The sequence below is a fragment of the Calliopsis andreniformis genome, chromosome 7 (genome assembly GCF_051401765.1).
Source record: "Calliopsis andreniformis isolate RMS-2024a chromosome 7, iyCalAndr_principal, whole genome shotgun sequence".
Classification (NCBI taxonomy): domain Eukaryota; kingdom Metazoa; phylum Arthropoda; class Insecta; order Hymenoptera; family Andrenidae; genus Calliopsis; species Calliopsis andreniformis.
Window position 1 is genome coordinate 5401014 of NC_135068.1, and position 20320 is coordinate 5421333.

Below are 20320 nucleotides of genomic sequence, written 5' to 3' on the forward strand. Positions count from 1 at the left end.
TAAGATAGGAGCTTGTAACTCGTTCTATACCGATTTACAATCCTACAGTGTATAGGCTACCAAAGAAGAAAAAAAGAAATCACAGTAACAGCGTTTACGTATATACAATCAGGAGCCTCAGCGATTCGATTTTCTTGGCCCTCGGGTGATTTGCAAGTGAGTCAGGTTAGAGGGAAACCAGTAGATCAATGGCAAGAACGAATGGTGAATAACAGCGGCAGGAAGTGACGCTCTAGAGTGAAGTTAAAGGAAACGACAATGGTGTGTTCTCTTCACCGCAGGAGTAACAGGACTTGCCACTTTAGCCAGCAGATAAATAAGTGCCATTTAAATGTGATATCCGGGGAGAATGAGGGAAAGAGCTGTGAGGTTGGAAACATAGAATCCGATACGTACATACGTACTCCTCGCGCCGATACACCGCTCTGTACTTAACGTTTGCTAACTATTCACCGCTCGATGCCGATTGCCGTCTGTCATTCCCACGAATTTTCCGCGCCAAGCTTCGACAAAATAGGTTCCCCCTGGCGAAGAATAAATAATGTGGATAACCCAATTCCAGGAACTTTTTACAAAAATTTTAATTGATGACGCTTCTAGATGGTGCCAAGGTAAGGTTATTTCTCTACAAGCTCATCATTAACTTACCATTCTATAAAACTATTTCATCCCTTCTGTTTACTCATATAATCTACGAGTCCCTTACTTCAATACCATTTTTAGAGTCCGTAGTTCAAGACCTTGTTTGGATAGGTCGTTTCCGAGAATTTAATTGAATGAAAAAGAAGCAACGAATATGAGTAAAATCGAGTTGAACTCGGCTAGATAGGTTTTAAAACCAGGCTGCCTGGATATTGGAAGTTCTTTCTGAAGATTTTGTTTATTTTAGATATGGGACGGTAGAAACTCATTCTGTGAATACAGTTCTACGAACTGGTGGGAATAACGACGGATGGCAGAATGGGAATAAATATGGATGCTACAGAGGGCACTACTGTATCTCTATAAGTTGGTTGTATATACAGTGTTATAAACTTGTAGTGAATAATTACTATATTTGATAAACGATAATTGTCCCTTAAAATCGAATTTGATTTCGTCTAGGTAAAAGCATTACCTACATAAATAGTTAATGCGTCTTTCTTCTCTTAATAGGTTATTGTAAATTGGAATAATCCGTTACCTAAATAGGTTTCGATTAAGGGGATGGCTTTAAGAGACCATTTTTTTCATACACAAAAATAAAATACTTAAGAAAAAGAATTATTCTCTTCAAAAGTCACAACTACTGTGGAGCTTTGGAATTTACTTTGGCCCAAGGATTGAAAATAGTTATACTTTATAATCCTCTCAAAAACTAGGGAATATTTTAATATAAAGTATAGTACCTAACCTCTCTCTCCGTTCCGTTGCTCTGCTCTGTGCCTCACAAATCCTAAATGTGGACCTGTATCTAAAAAATTATGATATAACCTAGTAGACATTCTAAAGGATAAACTGCTTGTAGCTGCCATTGATAAATTCGAAGTTTACTTCAAACTGTAAATATTAGTCAGATTTAAATTGTAACGAGATTGAATCGAGATTGGTGTAATGATAGAGTCACGTTGGATATTATAACATATTACTAAATATAAATACATTCTATAAAAATATTGAATTACTTTTATAATTATATAAGTATGCAGAAGCAGGGATGTTCAATAATATCGATCGTGTACTGAGATGTACACATCTTTCGTATTATTTAATTGTATAATATGTCTTCTTACAACAGGCCTAACTCTGACCCTTACTCCTACTTACTGAATTTGCCAAATCGTAGAGGAGTGAGCTTCTTCATAATTATTTGACTTCTGCAATGCCCCTCTACTTCTACATTTTATAACGCCCATCTGCCTATCCCCAATCTACAAAAGAGATGCTGATGGTGGAAGACTCGACTGCTTGAGAGTAGAATTCATGTGGCTCACGATCATGAAGAAGTTCTTCAGGCCCAGGGATGCAATGTAAAAACAATGTAACAACAATGTAATAGCAATGGCGACTCATAAGTAGTCATGTGACTCGCGTCAACAAATAACATTTAAGTATGCGAATCACGTGACCACTTGTGAGTCGCCATTGTTCTTACATATTGCACCCCTGTTCAGGTCTGTCTTACAATATCGCGATACTAAATCTCATGAGTTGGCTGCGTATCTTTATACATTTATGAGAAATTTCAATGCCCAAAAAATACAGAATTTATATAATATGGAAGAATGTAGAAGTTACTGAAAGACAAACACAGTTTATCATATTCCAAAGGTGAAGCAAGTTTTTAATTAGGTTCCATTCTTCTAACTTCGTATATGAAAATAGGAATTTGTATTAACATTCGTAGTCTAGTGATGAGAATCGCTGTCTAAACGCTCCTATTATGTTATATGTACGATTGGTATCCATCATATATATATCGTGATACACATCATGCAAAAGCTTTTAAACTACTCCAGATTATATTCCACCTTGCGTCCCTCGTGCTACCAAAACTTTAGTCTTTATTCTGAAAACAGAAAACGACTTTCAAGTTCCAACAGGTGCAGAGCGGAAATTTAACTCCTATGTTCCCTTCACGGATAAATGAGCTAAAACTGCTGGAACGTAAGCAACAATAAAAAGAAATCACTAATTTAATTTAACTCTAAGTAAATCGTGATGAAATATGTAATTGCCTTTATCTCTTTCATCCAATAACCCGCTTTTCACATTCCTCACTGACACATAAACCTCCACCTGTGTTAACGCCTCAAGACACACGATATTTGTTTGCGTCTACCCCGAATGATATTATTAGTTTCCCTCAGCTATCAGATAGAAGAAAGGAAACGCCATATTACAGAGCTGAATCCATCTTCCATTCCTCAACGCCTTCACTTTTTCCTTCCTTCACCCTTTTTCCTTCGCGTGCCTGAGAAAAACGCGAAACAGCGAACCGCTGCGGAAAAGGAAATTATTTTATTTCGCGCTTCGGAGTACCGCCCCAAAGGCTCATTCATATTCATGCCAACGCTCGGCCACTTCGTCTCCGAAATGCGACTTACCGCGATCTCGCGTTGGTTACTTCGAGATTCAAGCAAGTCTTCCTCTTTCTCAGGCTAATTTCATCTCTTAACCCCTTGTCACTTTCTTCCCTCATTTCTGATTGTGCCTTGCGAATATAGCTGACTATAATGAACACGTTATTGAAGGATTATTCATTTAACAGGATTATTCATTTTATAAGTCAATTTTCACTGCAAACTTTTACTCTGACGGATTTCTTGTAATTTTAAAATGATGTTTTATAATCCCGTGATGGAATTTCATTTCTTAAATTAAAGGAAATTTTAAATATAATTTGAGTCTCTTTCAAGCTTCATAAATACATGGAGTAACTGAAAAGGAAATATTTTACATCCTTTTAAAGTGAAACATTTTTTTGCGAAATAAATAGATTATTAATTTTCAATTTCTTTAAAAGCATTTTCTTTGAGAGTGGTGTTAAGAATTTAATACTGTTTGTTGTGTTAGGTATCAGATAACTATGTTCTCTTTACATATTTAATATATTGGCACTTTAAGATTATTGATATTCTGATAGCAGCAGGTGTTGAAGTAGAAAGTTCTTAGGAAACACTTATTTTTAGTCTATATTTCCTTGCCATGGAAATTGTCAGCTCACGTAAACCCATTACGTTGTTCTTCAAACCTTTCTTAAGGAGTGTTCTAACCTATAATCCATTCATAAATATATGACACAATGACCAGTACACTTATAAAACTAACGTACTGTTACGTAAGGGTAACTAATTAAAAGGTGACTATTTCTAGCAAAAATCTTGTTTATTAAGGTGCATGTTCTTTAGTAAATCATGAACGACTAACTTTGTACTGAAAAAACTCGCTTTTTTAAACCCAACAGTGGAAAGAGTTTAAGCTGAGATGGAGTCAGAGAACCTAAGATAGGTCTCTGATTGGTCAAACTAACTCCTCCTTGACGTAACTATTAAAAACAGGAGAGGTGGAAAAATATCGTATTTTACAAATTGCAGCCTAACTGGTCTTATGCTCGCCAAATTGTCCGACGGACCAGGATTTATTGCGGGGCACTTCATATCTGGCGGGCCCCATCTGCTCCATAAACTAATTGAGTCGTTTCACATCAATTTTGATTTGCAGAGATCGAGGAAACGCTTTTACCTTAAACCTCAACAGCTGCAAGTCAATCTTCCTAAAATCGAAATATGAAAACTGTACTCTGCTATAATATAATTACTTAGACCTCTCAACTGCGATGGCTGATTAAAATAAGTGCATATATATTATAGTTATTTTGAATGGTCACTTATTTGATGTTTGAATAAAAGACCAATTGAAAATACACTTCAGATGACACCAATTTTGTTACGAAGGATATTATCATTATGTTTTCCATATGTAATGTCTTTATTTGATTATAATAATTCGATCATTCATTGCACATTACGTGTTCATTTGTTCGAGACTCTTAAGTGAAATTCTACAGTACGATGAAATCAGTGGTACAGTGTTTAATAATGGTTTTCAATACATATAACAAACACTATTATTAATTATGGATTGATTTTTGAGATTTTTAACATCTATTTTTCTACATAAAACATTCTAAAAACTAGACAATTAGGAAATTTGAAACTTTTAACACTTTGAATCTTTGAAAATACAAAATTTCTACAGTTAAGGAATTAATGATTTATACGTATTTGAAGTGATCAAAAATTTTAAATTGAAATGTTCAAAAGATTTGTAAACTTGAAAACTTGGAAATTTACAAACATTAAATATTTGATTTAAATTACAAAATTCTAGGAATTCATTTAATCATAATTTGATCACTCACTATACATGGAGACAGTATCTCTTTAAAGATAACAAATATCTTACAAGATAATGTCATCTTTCAACCTAACCTAAACATGTAAAGCCTCTAAATCCATTGATTAACACGCTAATGATCCTTAAGTATTATATTATTCATCCCATGTTCGCGTACAGTAGCGACTATTAATTAACAAGTCTGCGTATAATCAATTCGCAATGTTGACAGGGGTTAATTAGAATTTTTCGAGAGTCACATTGCCACGAGAAACTTTCCGTTCTTATTGCTCCGAGGCAGCGGCCGATCGATCACCTGGACAAAATATTTCTATATGCGCTGCGTTGCCTGGCCTTTTAATTTCTAAGCCAATGTTCTCGAATTAATGCAGAATTTCCCGCGCAAAGCTTTCACCCCGTGATCTCTCGCAAATGGGGAGAACTCTCGCTGAAGGAGAAAAAGGAGCAAACATTTTTTAAAATGCACCGCCATGGTGAAAATACTCCGTTTAATTTCCGCATCGTATTTGAACGACTATAGAACTCTGAGATAGGAACAGTGAAATTTTTATGCTACTAGTACAATGCAATATCAGTTTCATTAAAAGCATGATTGAATTCTGACACGAATATCATCTAATTAAAATTCCTGCTATGCCTTTGTTCTTTATTTTTTGAAAAATAAATCGCGGGAAAGTTTTAACTTTTCCATTCGGAATCTGGGTTACGCGCTGGATCAATACACCGTATGAAATATGCTCCGCAATCGAACTTGGTTTTTGCAATTTAAATGTAATCCTTGCCTCTCTGTCGTAAGCCTGTTAAACTGTTTTCAATGGGCAAAACGCGAATCTGTATAAATAAACATTTGGGCGTATTTGCTTGTATAATTTGTGTCGTTTTGTGGTCAAAAAATGACGTGGCAGAAAGAAAGAGAGGCACTACCCCAGTTTCGGTTTATCGAGTTTAATCTATCAATTTTGCATTCTATTGCTTAATATTATAATTTTATTCAATTTGAGACGTCTCTACTTTTTATTTTTTCTTATAGCGTGACATTTGCCTTAGATACAATACTATAAAGTGGAAGCTGAAAAATCAGAATATTTTTAACTTTAAATTGTTGTGTAAATGAAGGATCAAACAAAATTTTGCATCGTGGAACCTTTTTGAAAGAAACTGCACGGCAGAATTTTTTTCGAAGAAATTGAAAAGAATTTGCAAACATAAGACATCTTTAATGAAAATGAGGAGAAAGACGCTACCTTTCTTAGAAGGCAGTGAAACATACCTTTCAATTTACATTTCTTGTCTATTTCGCACTAAGAGAAATATTCAATGTAAATTTTTTAAACACGAACGAGAGGAACCTTTTTGTGCAAATAGTAATACAGATTTTTTTATTTCATATAATTTTTTCTAAAAATACTGATTTCAGCAGTACTAGTAATAAATAATATTATTTGCACAAAAATATATTTTCAAAAACCTGAAGAAAGTTGCTCTGTTGAAATAAGGAGACTAAAAAAATAAAGAATATAAAGAAAATTAAAAATATAATGAAAGTAAAGAAAATAAGGAGACTGAAGAAAATTAAGAAAATGAAGAAAATAAAGAAAGTAAAGAAAATAAAAACTCTAAAGAGAATAAAGATAATAAAGAGAATAAAGAAAATAAAGAAAATAAGGAGAGTAAGGAGAATAAGGAGAATTAATGTTTTAGGAACAGTGATAATTTGCAACTTAATTAAATATGCAATAACACGGCTTATTGTTAGCAAAAATAGATGCTCCTAAATACACACTTTTGATTCAAAATAGACTGTATAAAGAATTTTTTAGATACACCTTTTTCGTTTCACTATCAAAATAATACTGATCTTTGTCAAACAAACATTGCCTGAAATCCTGAGGAAAGAATTTTGAAAGGAGGAGCGATGAACATTACCACCTCCTCCGAACTCAAAGTAAACAAAGAACATAAGCCAGCTAAATAGGAAAGACCAATAATAAAAGTTCTAGTAGAAAATTTCTTTAGCAACAGTTACTTGTCTCTTCCGACTTTTATTTGTCAGCATTACCTTAACTTTGTGTGCTACGTTAGTGGTGACAATAATCCTAATAGAAACCATGGAGTACTTAATGTAGCCTCTTACAAAAGTATATTAAATCCATCAACACCTACAATTAGAGATGGCATCGTATTGTAATATAACAAGTTTTCAGCATAATATACATAAACAAGAAATTAAACGCGTCATATTCTCCCTAACCTCTCTTCTACAATCATATAACACTTTTCACCGTTTCAAATGAATATTAAGTTAGAAAAATATGTTAATTCTCTCCTAAAATCAAACCTTAAACTTCAATGCCAATTGTATATAGTATTCCTCATTTCAATCTTACTAATGGATGCAACTATTTTTTAAAAACTAACCTAAACTTGTTCAGCCAGAAAATTCTTGCTTCTCCTAATTTTCAAAGTGATTTCAGACCTCTAGTCAGCCAGCGAATGTAGCCAAACTATTATAATATAAACCTAACCTCAGTTTCTTCAAAGAACCGACTTGATTCGACCATAACCTCCTCACATGGGGAAAATTCAACATTCCAAAACCCTTACTCGGAGCATTTCAATTACCTCCTCGGTGGATCAGTGGAAATCCGATTTTACGGTTAACAGACCACGATAAAATCATTAAACCAGTGGTCGGCAATAGTAAAGGAGTCTAAAATCACGACTAACTGGTGTTGGAGGAGCCAACGCCGTCCGCGGAATTCGCCCTGGAATCAACCCCGAACCTATTATCAAAAGAGCGGGAAGGGTAGAAAATGTCGGCTTAACGCGGAATATATGAACCCTTCCTAGCCCTCTCCACGCGAAAATGGTCATACCGTGGGATTTCTCGCGCAGCGATGTCGTTGATTAGTCGACGCTCCTGCTTCCCGAGGAAACGTGGAAATAGAAAGAACCAGGAGTCGTTTTTTTCTGGCTGTGCAGGAGAGAATGCGTGACGGATAAGGGAGAGTGGCGAAGGAAAGGAGGAAGTCGTATTGCGCGACTTACCTCCTGTGGAGGAAGGACAGAAGAATCGAAGGACAGTCGCTCCCCAGGAGAAATGATTGACGTGCCTGCAAGCTTCAAGTTGCACTTCTATCCTCCGATTCGTGACGATTCTTGACGGGCTCATGACAGAGAATCAGTTTAAGCGACATTCGAAGGAGAAGAAAATTGTGGAACATGACGGGCATGGATGGAGAGATATTGAGTGAAATTGAAAATAGTAAGGGAATAAAAAATTGTAATATACTGAGAATCTGGGGGTGTGCTGGTACCCTGAATTTGTTGATAGACTTCAGTTGCTAGACATTTTAAGCGTTTATTTGGTAATTTTCATTTGACTTGATTAGACGAACTTCTTCTTCATTTACTAATTTATAATTTAATTTATTTATAAATTAAAAAGAAAAAATTAAAAACATATTATTAAAAAACAGAATTCATTCATTTGACCAAAGATCAGCTGTACTTAATTATGTTATGATTACCTCTGTGATCGATTCCTAAAGTAATCATGATAATTGTAGTCATTTGATTAAGCATTATTGAAATGAATCAGTAATTATAAATAATTTTTTAAATTTATAATCATAAATGAATAATTTATATTTTATTAAATGCAACAGGTACATAATCGAATGTTTCAAATGAGAATTAGGTAAATTAAAGTTAAAGGTAGATATGTAAATTATACTTCTATACCAAAATCATAGTTTTTATCAATTCTCACTGCATAAAAAAATTATTTGTTCATTTAATTATTTAATAAATATGTATTTTCAAACAAATGTTCAGAGTATCATTATTGTTATTATATATTATAAAGGAACACCCCGAGACGTGAATCTCCAATTTCTACGTAATTTGGCAACTGCATATTTTTCAACAACAAATGCAACTATGTCTAGGGTTTTCTAGAAGCATCTATTTGTTTGAATGATATATCAAAAATAGCATATTTTTTTCCAAACAAATATTGATCGGTCTTTTTTATAAGCCGAAATAAAACAGGTGAAGCTATATGCTTCCCATATATCTGTATCCTTCGATACTGGCTTCAGCACGCACTTCTGATGCCCGATATAGTCTTATGCATATATGATTGCCTGCGTTATCCCCATTCTTCTACTCTACGCAGTCACTGGAAGACATTTTGTCCCCGCATATGGCAATACTGCTCCCCACTCTTACCTATGTTGTGATGGAAGTATGGAAGTCACGTAACGGTATAAACACTGTAATGACAGGCCTGCACTTGCATTGTCAATTACATGTGACTATCTAAATTCCCAATCGACATAGAGCCTATCATGGCGCTTTTTAGTGTCACGTGATATCCTTCACAACTCGAATAAGAGTACGGGAGCCCTTGAATGATGTTGTTATAAAGCGTAAGGATATAAGTATAGCTTAAGAGTTACTTAATTAATTCATGTATTTATGATTTGAGTTTGACTGATAAAAAGTAAAGTAGAAGGCACCTCATTCAAGTTAATTTATACATTGTACCGATTAATGAAAAGCAAGAGCAATATTGACTGAACAATAAACATAATTAACGACAGTAATTTGTGACTCGTTAGTAACTAATGAGAACTGATTGCATCCGATGTTTTCAACTGTCAACTCACTGATGATTTCTTAATTAACAAGACACTAATAAATCTAGTTATTGGCATATTTCTCCATCTGTTTATCTGATGTTCATTAGAAATTCACAAGTTCCACTTTTATAGGATACTGTGACTTTTCTTAGAAACCTTTACGTTTACTCCGTTTATTGTTCTATTTCTGCTAGACAAATAGATTAAATATTTTATTAACTGATTAACCGAAGTATTTCGGTATTATCAGATATAAGTCATAGTATTTATTTATGTTAAGATATTTTTAGAATTCTTTGAGAATTGATTTCATTATTTTATCATTTCGAATTATACAAATACTAAATAATCCTATATTGAATAAGAAGTATAGCATTCTCTGGTTATAAGCTTCCAGTTTGAGACTGGTGATGAGCGAGTAGGAATATTTCTAAGTAAAATGAACTCATATGTTATTAATATATTAAGTAGAAGAATATAAGAATACTATATTTCCATAAATAATTTCAAAATATCACAGGAATTGCTTCAGAATCAGTTTAAAACGATCTGATAATAACAAATTAGTAATATATTACTACTGTATCGAATTGACTTGAATTTGTTTTATCATTTTGTATCACAATTCAAATCTTAATTACCACATCCTCGTTGTTGACTTTATCGTTTCCTGTAATTATCCAAATACAACCGTTTGCACGTTATAATCTCATTACTTAAGAACTGATTTACTGTGATTACTGTGAGAGAATAATTGCCTAAAAATATTCTGCCCATCCATACAAATGTATCGCAGTTGAGTCAATCACGTGAAATCATACAGACCTAATTATAGGTTATGTTGCGTATACAAAATATTGTTAAGCCAATGGTACAAAAATGCAACAACTAAACTATGTTTGAAGTCTATAATAAAGTCTTATCATCGAACAACTGAAAACGAGCTAAACGAAGAAATAACAGTACCCTTATCGATCTTCCAAAGAATCACTAGGATCATGTCATAGTAGCGCAACATCTTTATTGTGTCTCAGATCTCGAGGGACGAAAGCGATATTCAGCTAATTGCGAAAGTTCGTCGAGGGGAACGAAAATGTTCAAATTGACGGAAGCGATCGACAGGGATGGAATTTCATCCGATTTCTGTCACGAATCTTCGTTCATCTTCAAGAACGATTTTCCTAGTCGTGTAAATCGAGCGTGTCTCTCCTGATTTTCGAACGATCATTGATCAGCGAATGCGACGAAAATGTTTACGATGGAATATTGAAATGAACGGTTACCTTTCATATTCTGTCGGATGTGTCGTGATACGCTCGGAATTTTGATACGACGATACAGTTCGATGATGCGAGAGCAGCCTGCAACGCTGGATCGGGTAACTGCTATTTTAAATACATTCGAATACGTTGGGAAGGTATCCACCGAACGATTGATTTTCTCGAAGTTTGGCTGCCCTGAATGATTTATTTGAAAAAATTGACTGCTGTTCTAATTCCTACTATTGCACTTATCTCGTTTATTAAGTATTAATTGACCCTGGCTCGAGTTCATTATTTACGCCATCTATTATTCATGTCCTATTTTGCCATGGCTTGATGTACCCTAATTTTTTGTTTTGTGTGGAGTATGTATATGTGACCGATAATCTTCATTTAAAACTGCTAACAATTTTCATAAAAAAAATTGTTTAGGAAACAGTCATAGATATATTGTATACTATATTTACATAGTACAGAAATATAAATATTTCCCATGGTGTAGCACGCTACTAAAACTTGTATTAGTGCAATCTACTTGGCAATATCCTTAATTTAGTGATATACACTAAAATGCTTACGCGTTGAAGATTAGTAACCATTTATTTAATAAATTTATTTAATAAACGATGTTTGAAATTAATGACGAAGGTAGCGAGCCATGGCACGCTATGGACACTCGTCCTCCTCTGGAGGATCAAGTAGTTCCAATTTTAATTATATTTTTTACAATCATATAGTTTCCTACGAACAACAAAATTTTATACGAGTATGATTTAATTAATTTACTTATGATTTGGAGTTAGATTAAACCCAACATATTAATTACTAAAACGATTAAATAAAAATTTCAGAGACAGAAAAACGGAAATGGCGAAAACATGGAATATTAAAATGTAGTTCCATTGACATGTACAGAAAATTGAATTAGTCCCTTTTATGACAGCTGTATTTTTATACTATATTTTTATCGAGAAATTCATACCTCACGTTTCCATCGTCATTCATATGGCTTTACAACATAAAATTGTCGTGGATTATATTAATATCAATGATATTCATATTGAATCTCTAAAAAATTGAATACTATCAGATTGAATGTCTGTTAATAAAAATTGTAAATTCATCGAAATTTATGCGTCGAAGGTATATTGCAATTTATGAAATAAATTCATAAATTCTTATTCGGTTTTAAGCAACAGGTATTCGTATAGTCCAACAAAGTATGTAAGAAAGTAATGCTAATCGTTATGTTAATTTTTTAGGTATACCTGTTTTGAATAAAATTCATACAAATTTATGACCGTGATGAATTTATCTGTGCAATCGACTAAAAAATGCATTTTATGCATTTTAATTAATTAATTTAATTACTTTAATGCATTTTAAAATGTACATTTTAACGCAAATGCATTAGTATTAACATAACCTATAAAGCCTGTAACTAATCCTACGCGTCTTCTTTAAACTTATGATTTGCGAAATTATCGGAGTGTTACTATTGGTGTTATACAATGTCAAATATAAAACATTGATAAATTCTGCAAATTAGGAAATTAATGGAATAATACAATAGGGAATAACCTTAAAGAGTAGTGGTGATTGCAGAGCAACATAGGAAGCACAAAGGAAACACCGCAACATTCAACTTATTTTCACCTCTCAGAATTGGAATTCCACTGACAGTACTATTACACACTCCCCTAACAAACTTTCAATTAAAATTTCCCAACGCCAAAATACCAGGGATAGCTTCGACTGGAAAACTGTTATCAAAGATTCCCTTAAAAGCCGCACATCAATTAGCAGGCCATTGTTCACGATGCCGTTTCGATTTAATAATGGCGCTAACGACAAATAATTTTCGTTTATCAGAGCCGGCTATTGAAATCTCGCGGAACAGTCAAACCGTATCCAGCGATATCAATAAATGGCTATTCGATATCGCGGTTATAAAAATTCAGTGTCGAATGCAATTTTCGTGGAGGATTATATCCCTGCCGGACCAATTAAATATAGTCATTCGGGAACGAAAAAGGAGCGAGAGGACTGTTTTTTTTCCCCCAGTGATTTCACGTCGAGGACACATGGAAATCGACAAGAATCAACGCAGAGGGAAGTTACTTCACAATGATGGGGCAGTGGCGCAGGATCCCACCGTGAAACGGACCATTTCACTGGCCCGTGGTTCTATGGTAGTGGAGTCGTTAACGCAATGCGAAAACATGGAAACAATTAGATAACATGTTTAACGGAAACAACAACAGTAACAATAATAATGCACACATTCTGACGGACGTTCACCTCCATGGGCGCACGATTTTCAACATTGCATCGAGTGAAATGGAAAGGGCCAGAGAGCTCTCTATCACGGTAATCCCTTGAGATTTCGTGGTTCTCAGTTCTGATTGTTAGCTGGATTATGGGCAGTACTAAATGATCACTTGCTGTTCTTGTTGCAATATAGAATACCACTTTCTCACTTTCTGATGCGAGGATTTGTCTTGCTTCATCATAGGTAAGTCTTTGGTTGTGTTTGAGAACAGTTGATTAATGTTTGGGAGAAATGGTCTTTGATAAGGTTTTAATTTTTAATAGTTTGGTTAGTAGAGTCTAGAATACTGTTTTCCTATAATGTGGGATATCTATTATGTCAGAAGTAAAGTATTCTAAGTATCACTGCAATTGAATGTTAATTATTCTTTATGTCTGATTAGAATTAGTAAGTATGTAGTACTTAGGTGTTTGTCATTCTATTAGATTCTGTTTCATTTGGAGGTCTTTGATTCCTAAGTAAATAGTCTTTTGAAGATTAAAGTATTACTTTACACTACTCTATTTTTACTAACTTTTACTGTCATGAAATTTTTCAAGATATATTTTGCTATGACTGGAACTAATTAGTAGTATTCATCTAGAAGACAGATTGTGTCTATTATTTTACCAGAAGTTATTTTTTCTAATTTCTCATTTCCAGACATCGTAAATGTTGGCGTCTGAAATGTTGCGTTGTTATTAGGACATACAGATTATTAATAACAAAGTGTTGTAAACTTTACTGGAATAGAGTCTTTATTAGCATTTTGCTCCTATTAAAGCTGGTTTATAACGTTCATCTGGGAAACTATTTAGCTAGGCACTTCACCAGTTTAGGAGGAATTTCCTGTGTACTTTCTGGGTTCTTGACTAGCTTACACATCGAGAATTAAGAGTTTGTTTTAACATAAGACTGACAATTTTTCTTCATTGCAGTATCGTACATAATTCAGGAAGAGAACACTTAATACTATTTTATCCTTGATTAAGACCACTGTGGAGCTTTCATCTTAAATATTTTAGGTTAATAATAATTGAGTAACTTAACCTATAACTAACTTACAATTAGATAACATCAGAAATAATTACGAACTAAATTTTCCCTACACATGTTCATTGAAGTTTTAAAACTGAACCTCCAATATCAATATTTTTGATTAGATTATCTCTAAAATGTACTTGAGCGTAAATACTTCGCTACAAACAATTTTGCACTTGGTCACACTTATAGTGATTAACTCATTTAGTTATTACAGACAGCTCTCAATTAGAGAGATTAAAGTTCCAGTTAAGCAGTTTTAGCTCTCAAACTTTCATCTCTGCGGTTTTCCTTTTAAAAGTAATTCTATCTCTTGCCTTTCGCAACCTAAGTACAGTTTAGTCCAGACTAGATATTAATGTAAGCTTAAATTTCTTAATTAATTTTACGTTTTTAATCGCAATTGCACAAGTTCCATAAAGAAATTAATTTATGGCTCGAAAATTTACATCTTCCTGTGCCTCCTTGCAGAGTTCTTGTCTTTTATTTTGGGATCCAATACCCTAACCTCAAATTGCTATCGATTCTTGTTATAGAATAGTCTCTAATGGCATCTACCAAAAATAATGTAACCAATGAAGAACGACTCACTGTTCTTGTAGCTCTCCGACATTAATGCATACTGCGTGCCATGGTGGTGGCCCGATATTTGCCCCAATATTTCTAGATTCCTCGATTGCCGTCCTGGAAAAGACATAAAAGAAGGGGGACATTAAAGACCAAGCCACGATGAATCATAACGGTAAATTAGATGCTCTTGCGGATAAAAGATGCTTCCGATGCCGCGTTCATTGTCGTTTCCTCCTTTTTAACCGAACGGAAGATTTTCAACTGAAATTCCGCGAACGACTTAAATGAATCTTTATTGCAATAAGGAGCCCCTAATGAAGCCGACAGATATTTTTCGATGGAAGATGAAAGTTTTCTGGGTACCTTTGCCGCAGCCCATTTCAATCTTATACCGTCTCTGTGATAGAGACTAGGGATCTACGTTGGGTATTCATCGATTGCCAAATTGTGCTGGCTGAAATAGCTGATTGAAGAGTCTATATTTGCATGCAATCGAGGGATTAAAGTTGGCTAGTGTGAATGTACGAAAAATAGTAATTAAAAGTTCATTGCTGCTAATTTAGTATCTGTAATATTATGTTAAGGACTTTTAAGCAAGTAATGAACGAAATGATCGAAACTGAAATAAACTTATCTATTTTAACACAACCCAACAATTTCTGTAGTTGAAGATCGATAGACTCATACTTAGAAATTCATACTAACAAATTTACATGTAGATTTAATTAACAAATTTTCTTCCATACTTTTTGGATTCCAAACATTAAAAATTAGATTTCTTTTTCATAATCATGGATGTTAAGGGGGGATGTAAAATTTTTATTAAGTTGTCTAAATTAAGTTGAGTTAAGTTTTTCTTATTTCGTTATTCTTGGATATATAAATAGAATCTGTAGAAGTCCAGAGTATTAAGATTGGTATAAAATGGTAATAAATCAAATTGCAATTAAAATAAATAAAATTCTAGTTACATTTTCATCTTTAATATTTCCCAGAAACAGACAGAAAAAGAAGTGGATGTTAATTTAATCTGTAAGTGATGGTAAATGAATGGTTCCCTTAATTTTACAAAGGCCACGGTTACCACGTTCCACTTTTGCGGCGCTGCGGAGCGAAGATTCAGTGCATATTCAAAGCTGTCAGTCGTAACTGAAATGAAATTTTGCGCTTCGAGACACCAGAATTCGAAAATAAGCGAGGACTCATTAACTGTACAACTTCAAAACTTGAAGTATCTCAGTTGATTTAAAGCGTAATAACCGTCAGATCGGCATTCTTGAGTTGCACGAAATTAACTGAATAAAGTGTGCTCCTTATTGTTAACTCGTTGGGAATGTAGCAAATCTTTTCATCTTTACAAACTAAGTGTCGCCATCGTGAAAGCAAAATTACTTTATTAAATGAGAGAACTTGGTATTTTATTCAGAAGTAAAAACAGGGTTGTTGCTGCCTCTTACAATTTAATCCACAAGTGTATAAACTTAAATGAAAAACTAAAATATAATTTTGCATACTATAAATGCAGTCGTTACTGGTTCTTCGTTTTTAATAAACTTTAGAGTAAGTGATTCAGAATATAATTTCAGGGATCAAACTTAAAAAATGAAAGTGCTAATTGTGATTGTTTTATAAACTGCAATTAAGTAAAAATGGAGAACGTTGAGTGGAAGAAAGTTTGTCGCGAGCTGTTTTCTAGGCGAAATTTAAGGTTTAAGAAGACTTAAAGAGCAATTCCTATTTCACGAAGTTACATTTGAATCAATAAGGACAAGATTATAACTCCCCAATGGAAAAACTTTCCTCTTAATCACTTTCGTCTATGTGTCGGTAATTAGGAAACTTTGCCGCCTTGCATTATCATTCATCTCTGTCCCATTAATTCATAATTACGAAATATTACCGAAGTGAGTCTTATATTATCTTCGCGAATTCAGTAACTCTTTAAATTGGTAAATATACATTAAAATTAACAATGAAGTTAACAAATCTTAACAATCTTAACAATCTTAACAAATCTTACAAAATTCAATACCTAGAATATTCAAATTAAACTTAATTAAAAAAATTGATAAATACTTTTAAATATGCTATTACACTACAAATGTCATTGTCATCTGTTATAGATTGCTATATACTTAAATTATGTATTGATTTAAAGCAATAAATAAATAAGTAGATAAATTTTTTAATACTACATTTGTAATTTGCATAGAGTGTTCAGTTACAGATGGGGAAAATTTAAGCATGTTTTGAAATTTTAAAATAAAACCAAAATTAAGAATTATATAAGTGTAGTTGAGCCTTTATCTGTTAATTACATATAAAGAATTTACTATTTTGTACAGTGTGTTCGACGACAAGTATTAGAAATTGTAAAGAATGATTCTATGTACTAAAATAGTATGATAATGAAGATAGCCGAAATTGTGTTTGGGGTTTTGTTTCAGAGTTGTTAACTGCTGTAAAAATGTTAAAAAAGTGTATGAAGTATGTTTAATTTGGGACTTATTCTACTGTTGGTGTGTACTAGTCAGGCTACACACAGCGAGGTCAGTAGAATAAATTCCAACTCAGATATAGAAAAAGTAGTAGAGTAATTCGCGAGTCAGACACAGAAAAGTCAGTAGAATAAGTAACAGGTCAGACGTAGGAAAATCTGTGGAATAAGCCACAAAAAGTGGCTGAAGTCAGACGTAAAAAAAATAAATAGAACAAGTCCCGAGTTAAATATATACCTGGTGTATTCTAGGTGTAGTTTTAATAATAATTAAACAAAATTTCTATTATCTTTATTTTCGTCCTATTTTAGTATGTAGAAGCATCCCTCAAAATGTCTGACAACCATTATTTAACACGCTGTACTACAATTTAAAAGACTACTAGCTAGAATTTCAGGAAGCACCGAAAAAGGCGATAAATGGAATCTGGAATCCCATTCTCTGAATAGTACAAATTTAACGATTATGTTGTAGCACTGAAGTTAATACCTGCTCCATCAGTTGTTTCGGTGTCTAGTACCACTCGTATGCATGACTTTCATGTGTACATCAATATTCGTATGTGCGAAGTGCTGTGGCAAATTCCGCACACAATGCTTGTGGAACGCACAATGTATTCATGTTTTTTGGATTGGCTCGTGTTCGGATCACCGAATTTGTATCATGGCGGTTGAGAGTTGCGTTCGCATTGGGAAACGTTTCCAGCTACATGCTCTTTGAAAATATGGTCATCCGTTAACAAACGTTTGACTAGTACTAAAAGTGCAATTAGCTTTTAATAATGTAAAATAGTCTTGAAATATTTCAGAAGAGTTTAAGAAAAAGCCTCCCTTATAGGGTTATATTTATTACAGGATTGGGTATATTGTAACAATTTCTAGTTCAGGGTTTATTAAAGGGTACCCTATGATCACGTGAACAAAAGGATAATGAGGATAAAAAATGGGAATAGGAAAAAAGTAAAAGGAGAGTAGAGCCATAGAGGTGGCCAATATGCGGAAGAAAACCACAAGCTATGGTTAGTTAAATACCTTAGATAGCATTCTGATACCAAAATCTGACGTAAAAACAAAAAAAGCTTTAATTTCCAAAATTTCAGTGCAAACATGAAAGAGTACTTCGTTGACAGCCTCTAACATACTTCGTCAGTAGAGGGACTTTTTCTTACATACCGTTTGTTCTCCTACAAACTTTCTCGAAAGTAACTATTCTTTCGTCTTTGCTTCAAATACAACCTGTAACCTGACCTGACTAACCTTGCGCAGGATCTGCTATGTTAGATAGCCATATTGACTTGTCGACTAGTATGTCTAGGATAAAACGTTTTCCTTTGTCTCTCTCCACCTTTGCCATATACATACATATAGCCCAGTCCAAAAGTATTAGTACACTTGCTCACCCTTTATGTGTTTGGAAAAACTTCTAAATTGAATAAGAAATTGCATTTAAAGTGCTTAAGATTCGCGTGAAATATGTCTGACTCAGAACTTTATTCTACAACCAACGTGTACTATCTTGGTCAGACACAGCAAGAGTCATAGAATAAGTCCTAAGTCAGACACAGCGAGAGTCATAGAATAAGTCCTAAGTCAGACACAGCGAGAGTCATAGAATAAGTCCTAAGTCAGACACAGCGAGAGTCTTAGAATAAGTCCTAAGTCAGACACAGAGAAATCAGTAGAATAAGGCTTATGACAGACACAGAGAAACCAGTAGTATAAGATCCAAGTCGGGAATAAAGAAATCAGTAGAATAAGATTTAATCTAGACCCAGAGTTCTAGATTAGAATAGGTCCCGAGTGAAGCACAGAGGAATCAGTAGAATAAGTCCCAAGTCAGGCACAGCGTAAAATGAAAGTTTATTGTATACAGTAAATGTGTAGCTCCTGCATCATCTCATCTCTCATTCTCAGCAACCGTCACACATCGTTTTAACATACTTCATGTGTACTTCAAAAGTGACACAACTAAAAACTGTAAGTCTCCCATGAAAAGCAAGAAAATATTTACGAGCTTAGAAGAGAATTGCTTGCTAAATAAATAATATTGACATAAAGACTAGTTCTATGTAATGAAACTTATCTTACTTAAATAATTTACCATAATTCATTAATGCAATTCACATACTTGTTTTGCTAACTCTCCAACGAAGAATGCGATTATTTTAGTCGTTCAGCGAAACCATGGTTGAAATGTGAAAACCACAAATAGGTAGAGACAGAGAACCAACGACGTCCGTGTCTGCTACTAGTGATCGTATTTTCGAAGGCGCTTTTGTGCAAGCTCGCTTTCAAATTTTCAGCTATGCCTGACTTGGCTAACAGAATTTCGTTGGTCGCTGCGAACAATGACATCCTGCGCGCGCGCATCGACTTTTAAAGAAAGCCATCGTTGTTGGAATCCAACTGCAAACTATATTTTCTCTTATTTCCACCTGGTTCACTGAGTTCGTGCGTTATCCAGGTGGTTGGCGAGTACTCTATCTACTTGCTGCTTCAACACTCTGCGGCGTTTGTTTAGGACGCGGTCTCATCATGAAACGATAATATCATGGCTAGCTAGGCAACGATTAATGGAGCAATCTCAGCTGTGACTGATGTTATACACAATCGGGGAACAGCTTCTGGCTTTTCATCGGGCCAGGACACGTACATCGCTCGCGGAATTACGTAGCTTATACGAACTCTCCAATCTATTCAACACTGTGAATTTGCTTTACGGCTTATTGCTTTGGGGTGAAACGTAACTGTAGCTCTGTACATAGAGCATATCACTTTTATACATTGCCGAGAGGTATCATAATACTTCATTTGCATTTTGATATGGTGGGTCGGCGTTAGTTCAGAGTTCAATCGAGGTGTCAGTTTACTGAGAGATATTAAAACTATCTTTAGCCCTTGTTAGATGACTAGCCTTTTACCTCTTATTCAGAAGTTAGGTTAGTGTTTACGCAAACTATCAAAATCAAAGTCCTAAGTTGTAGTTGCAGCTACAGTCTAAGCTGAGGGCTAGGATCCTCATCTCTCCAACAAAACCTAATCAAATACATCCGAAGAAATTAAGATATTAAAGAGAATTCTGTATTCATTGGCT

General features: G+C 34.1%; 1 protein-coding gene across 3 annotated transcripts in view; it reads right to left on the reverse strand.

Annotated features, from left to right (window-relative positions):
• LOC143181713 (neurotrimin) overlaps positions 1–20320 on the reverse strand; it is a 242852-nt gene that overhangs the window by 58870 nt on the left and 163662 nt on the right. Inside the window, exon 2 of one of the 3 annotated variants that reach the window (XM_076382259.1) lies at positions 14751–14843. The exons of the other annotated variants lie outside the window; for them this stretch is intronic. Within the exon in view, the coding sequence (XP_076238374.1) occupies positions 14751–14843 (93 nt within the window). The remainder of the gene's footprint in view (positions 1–14750; positions 14844–20320) is intronic. 3 annotated transcript variants of the gene reach the window in all.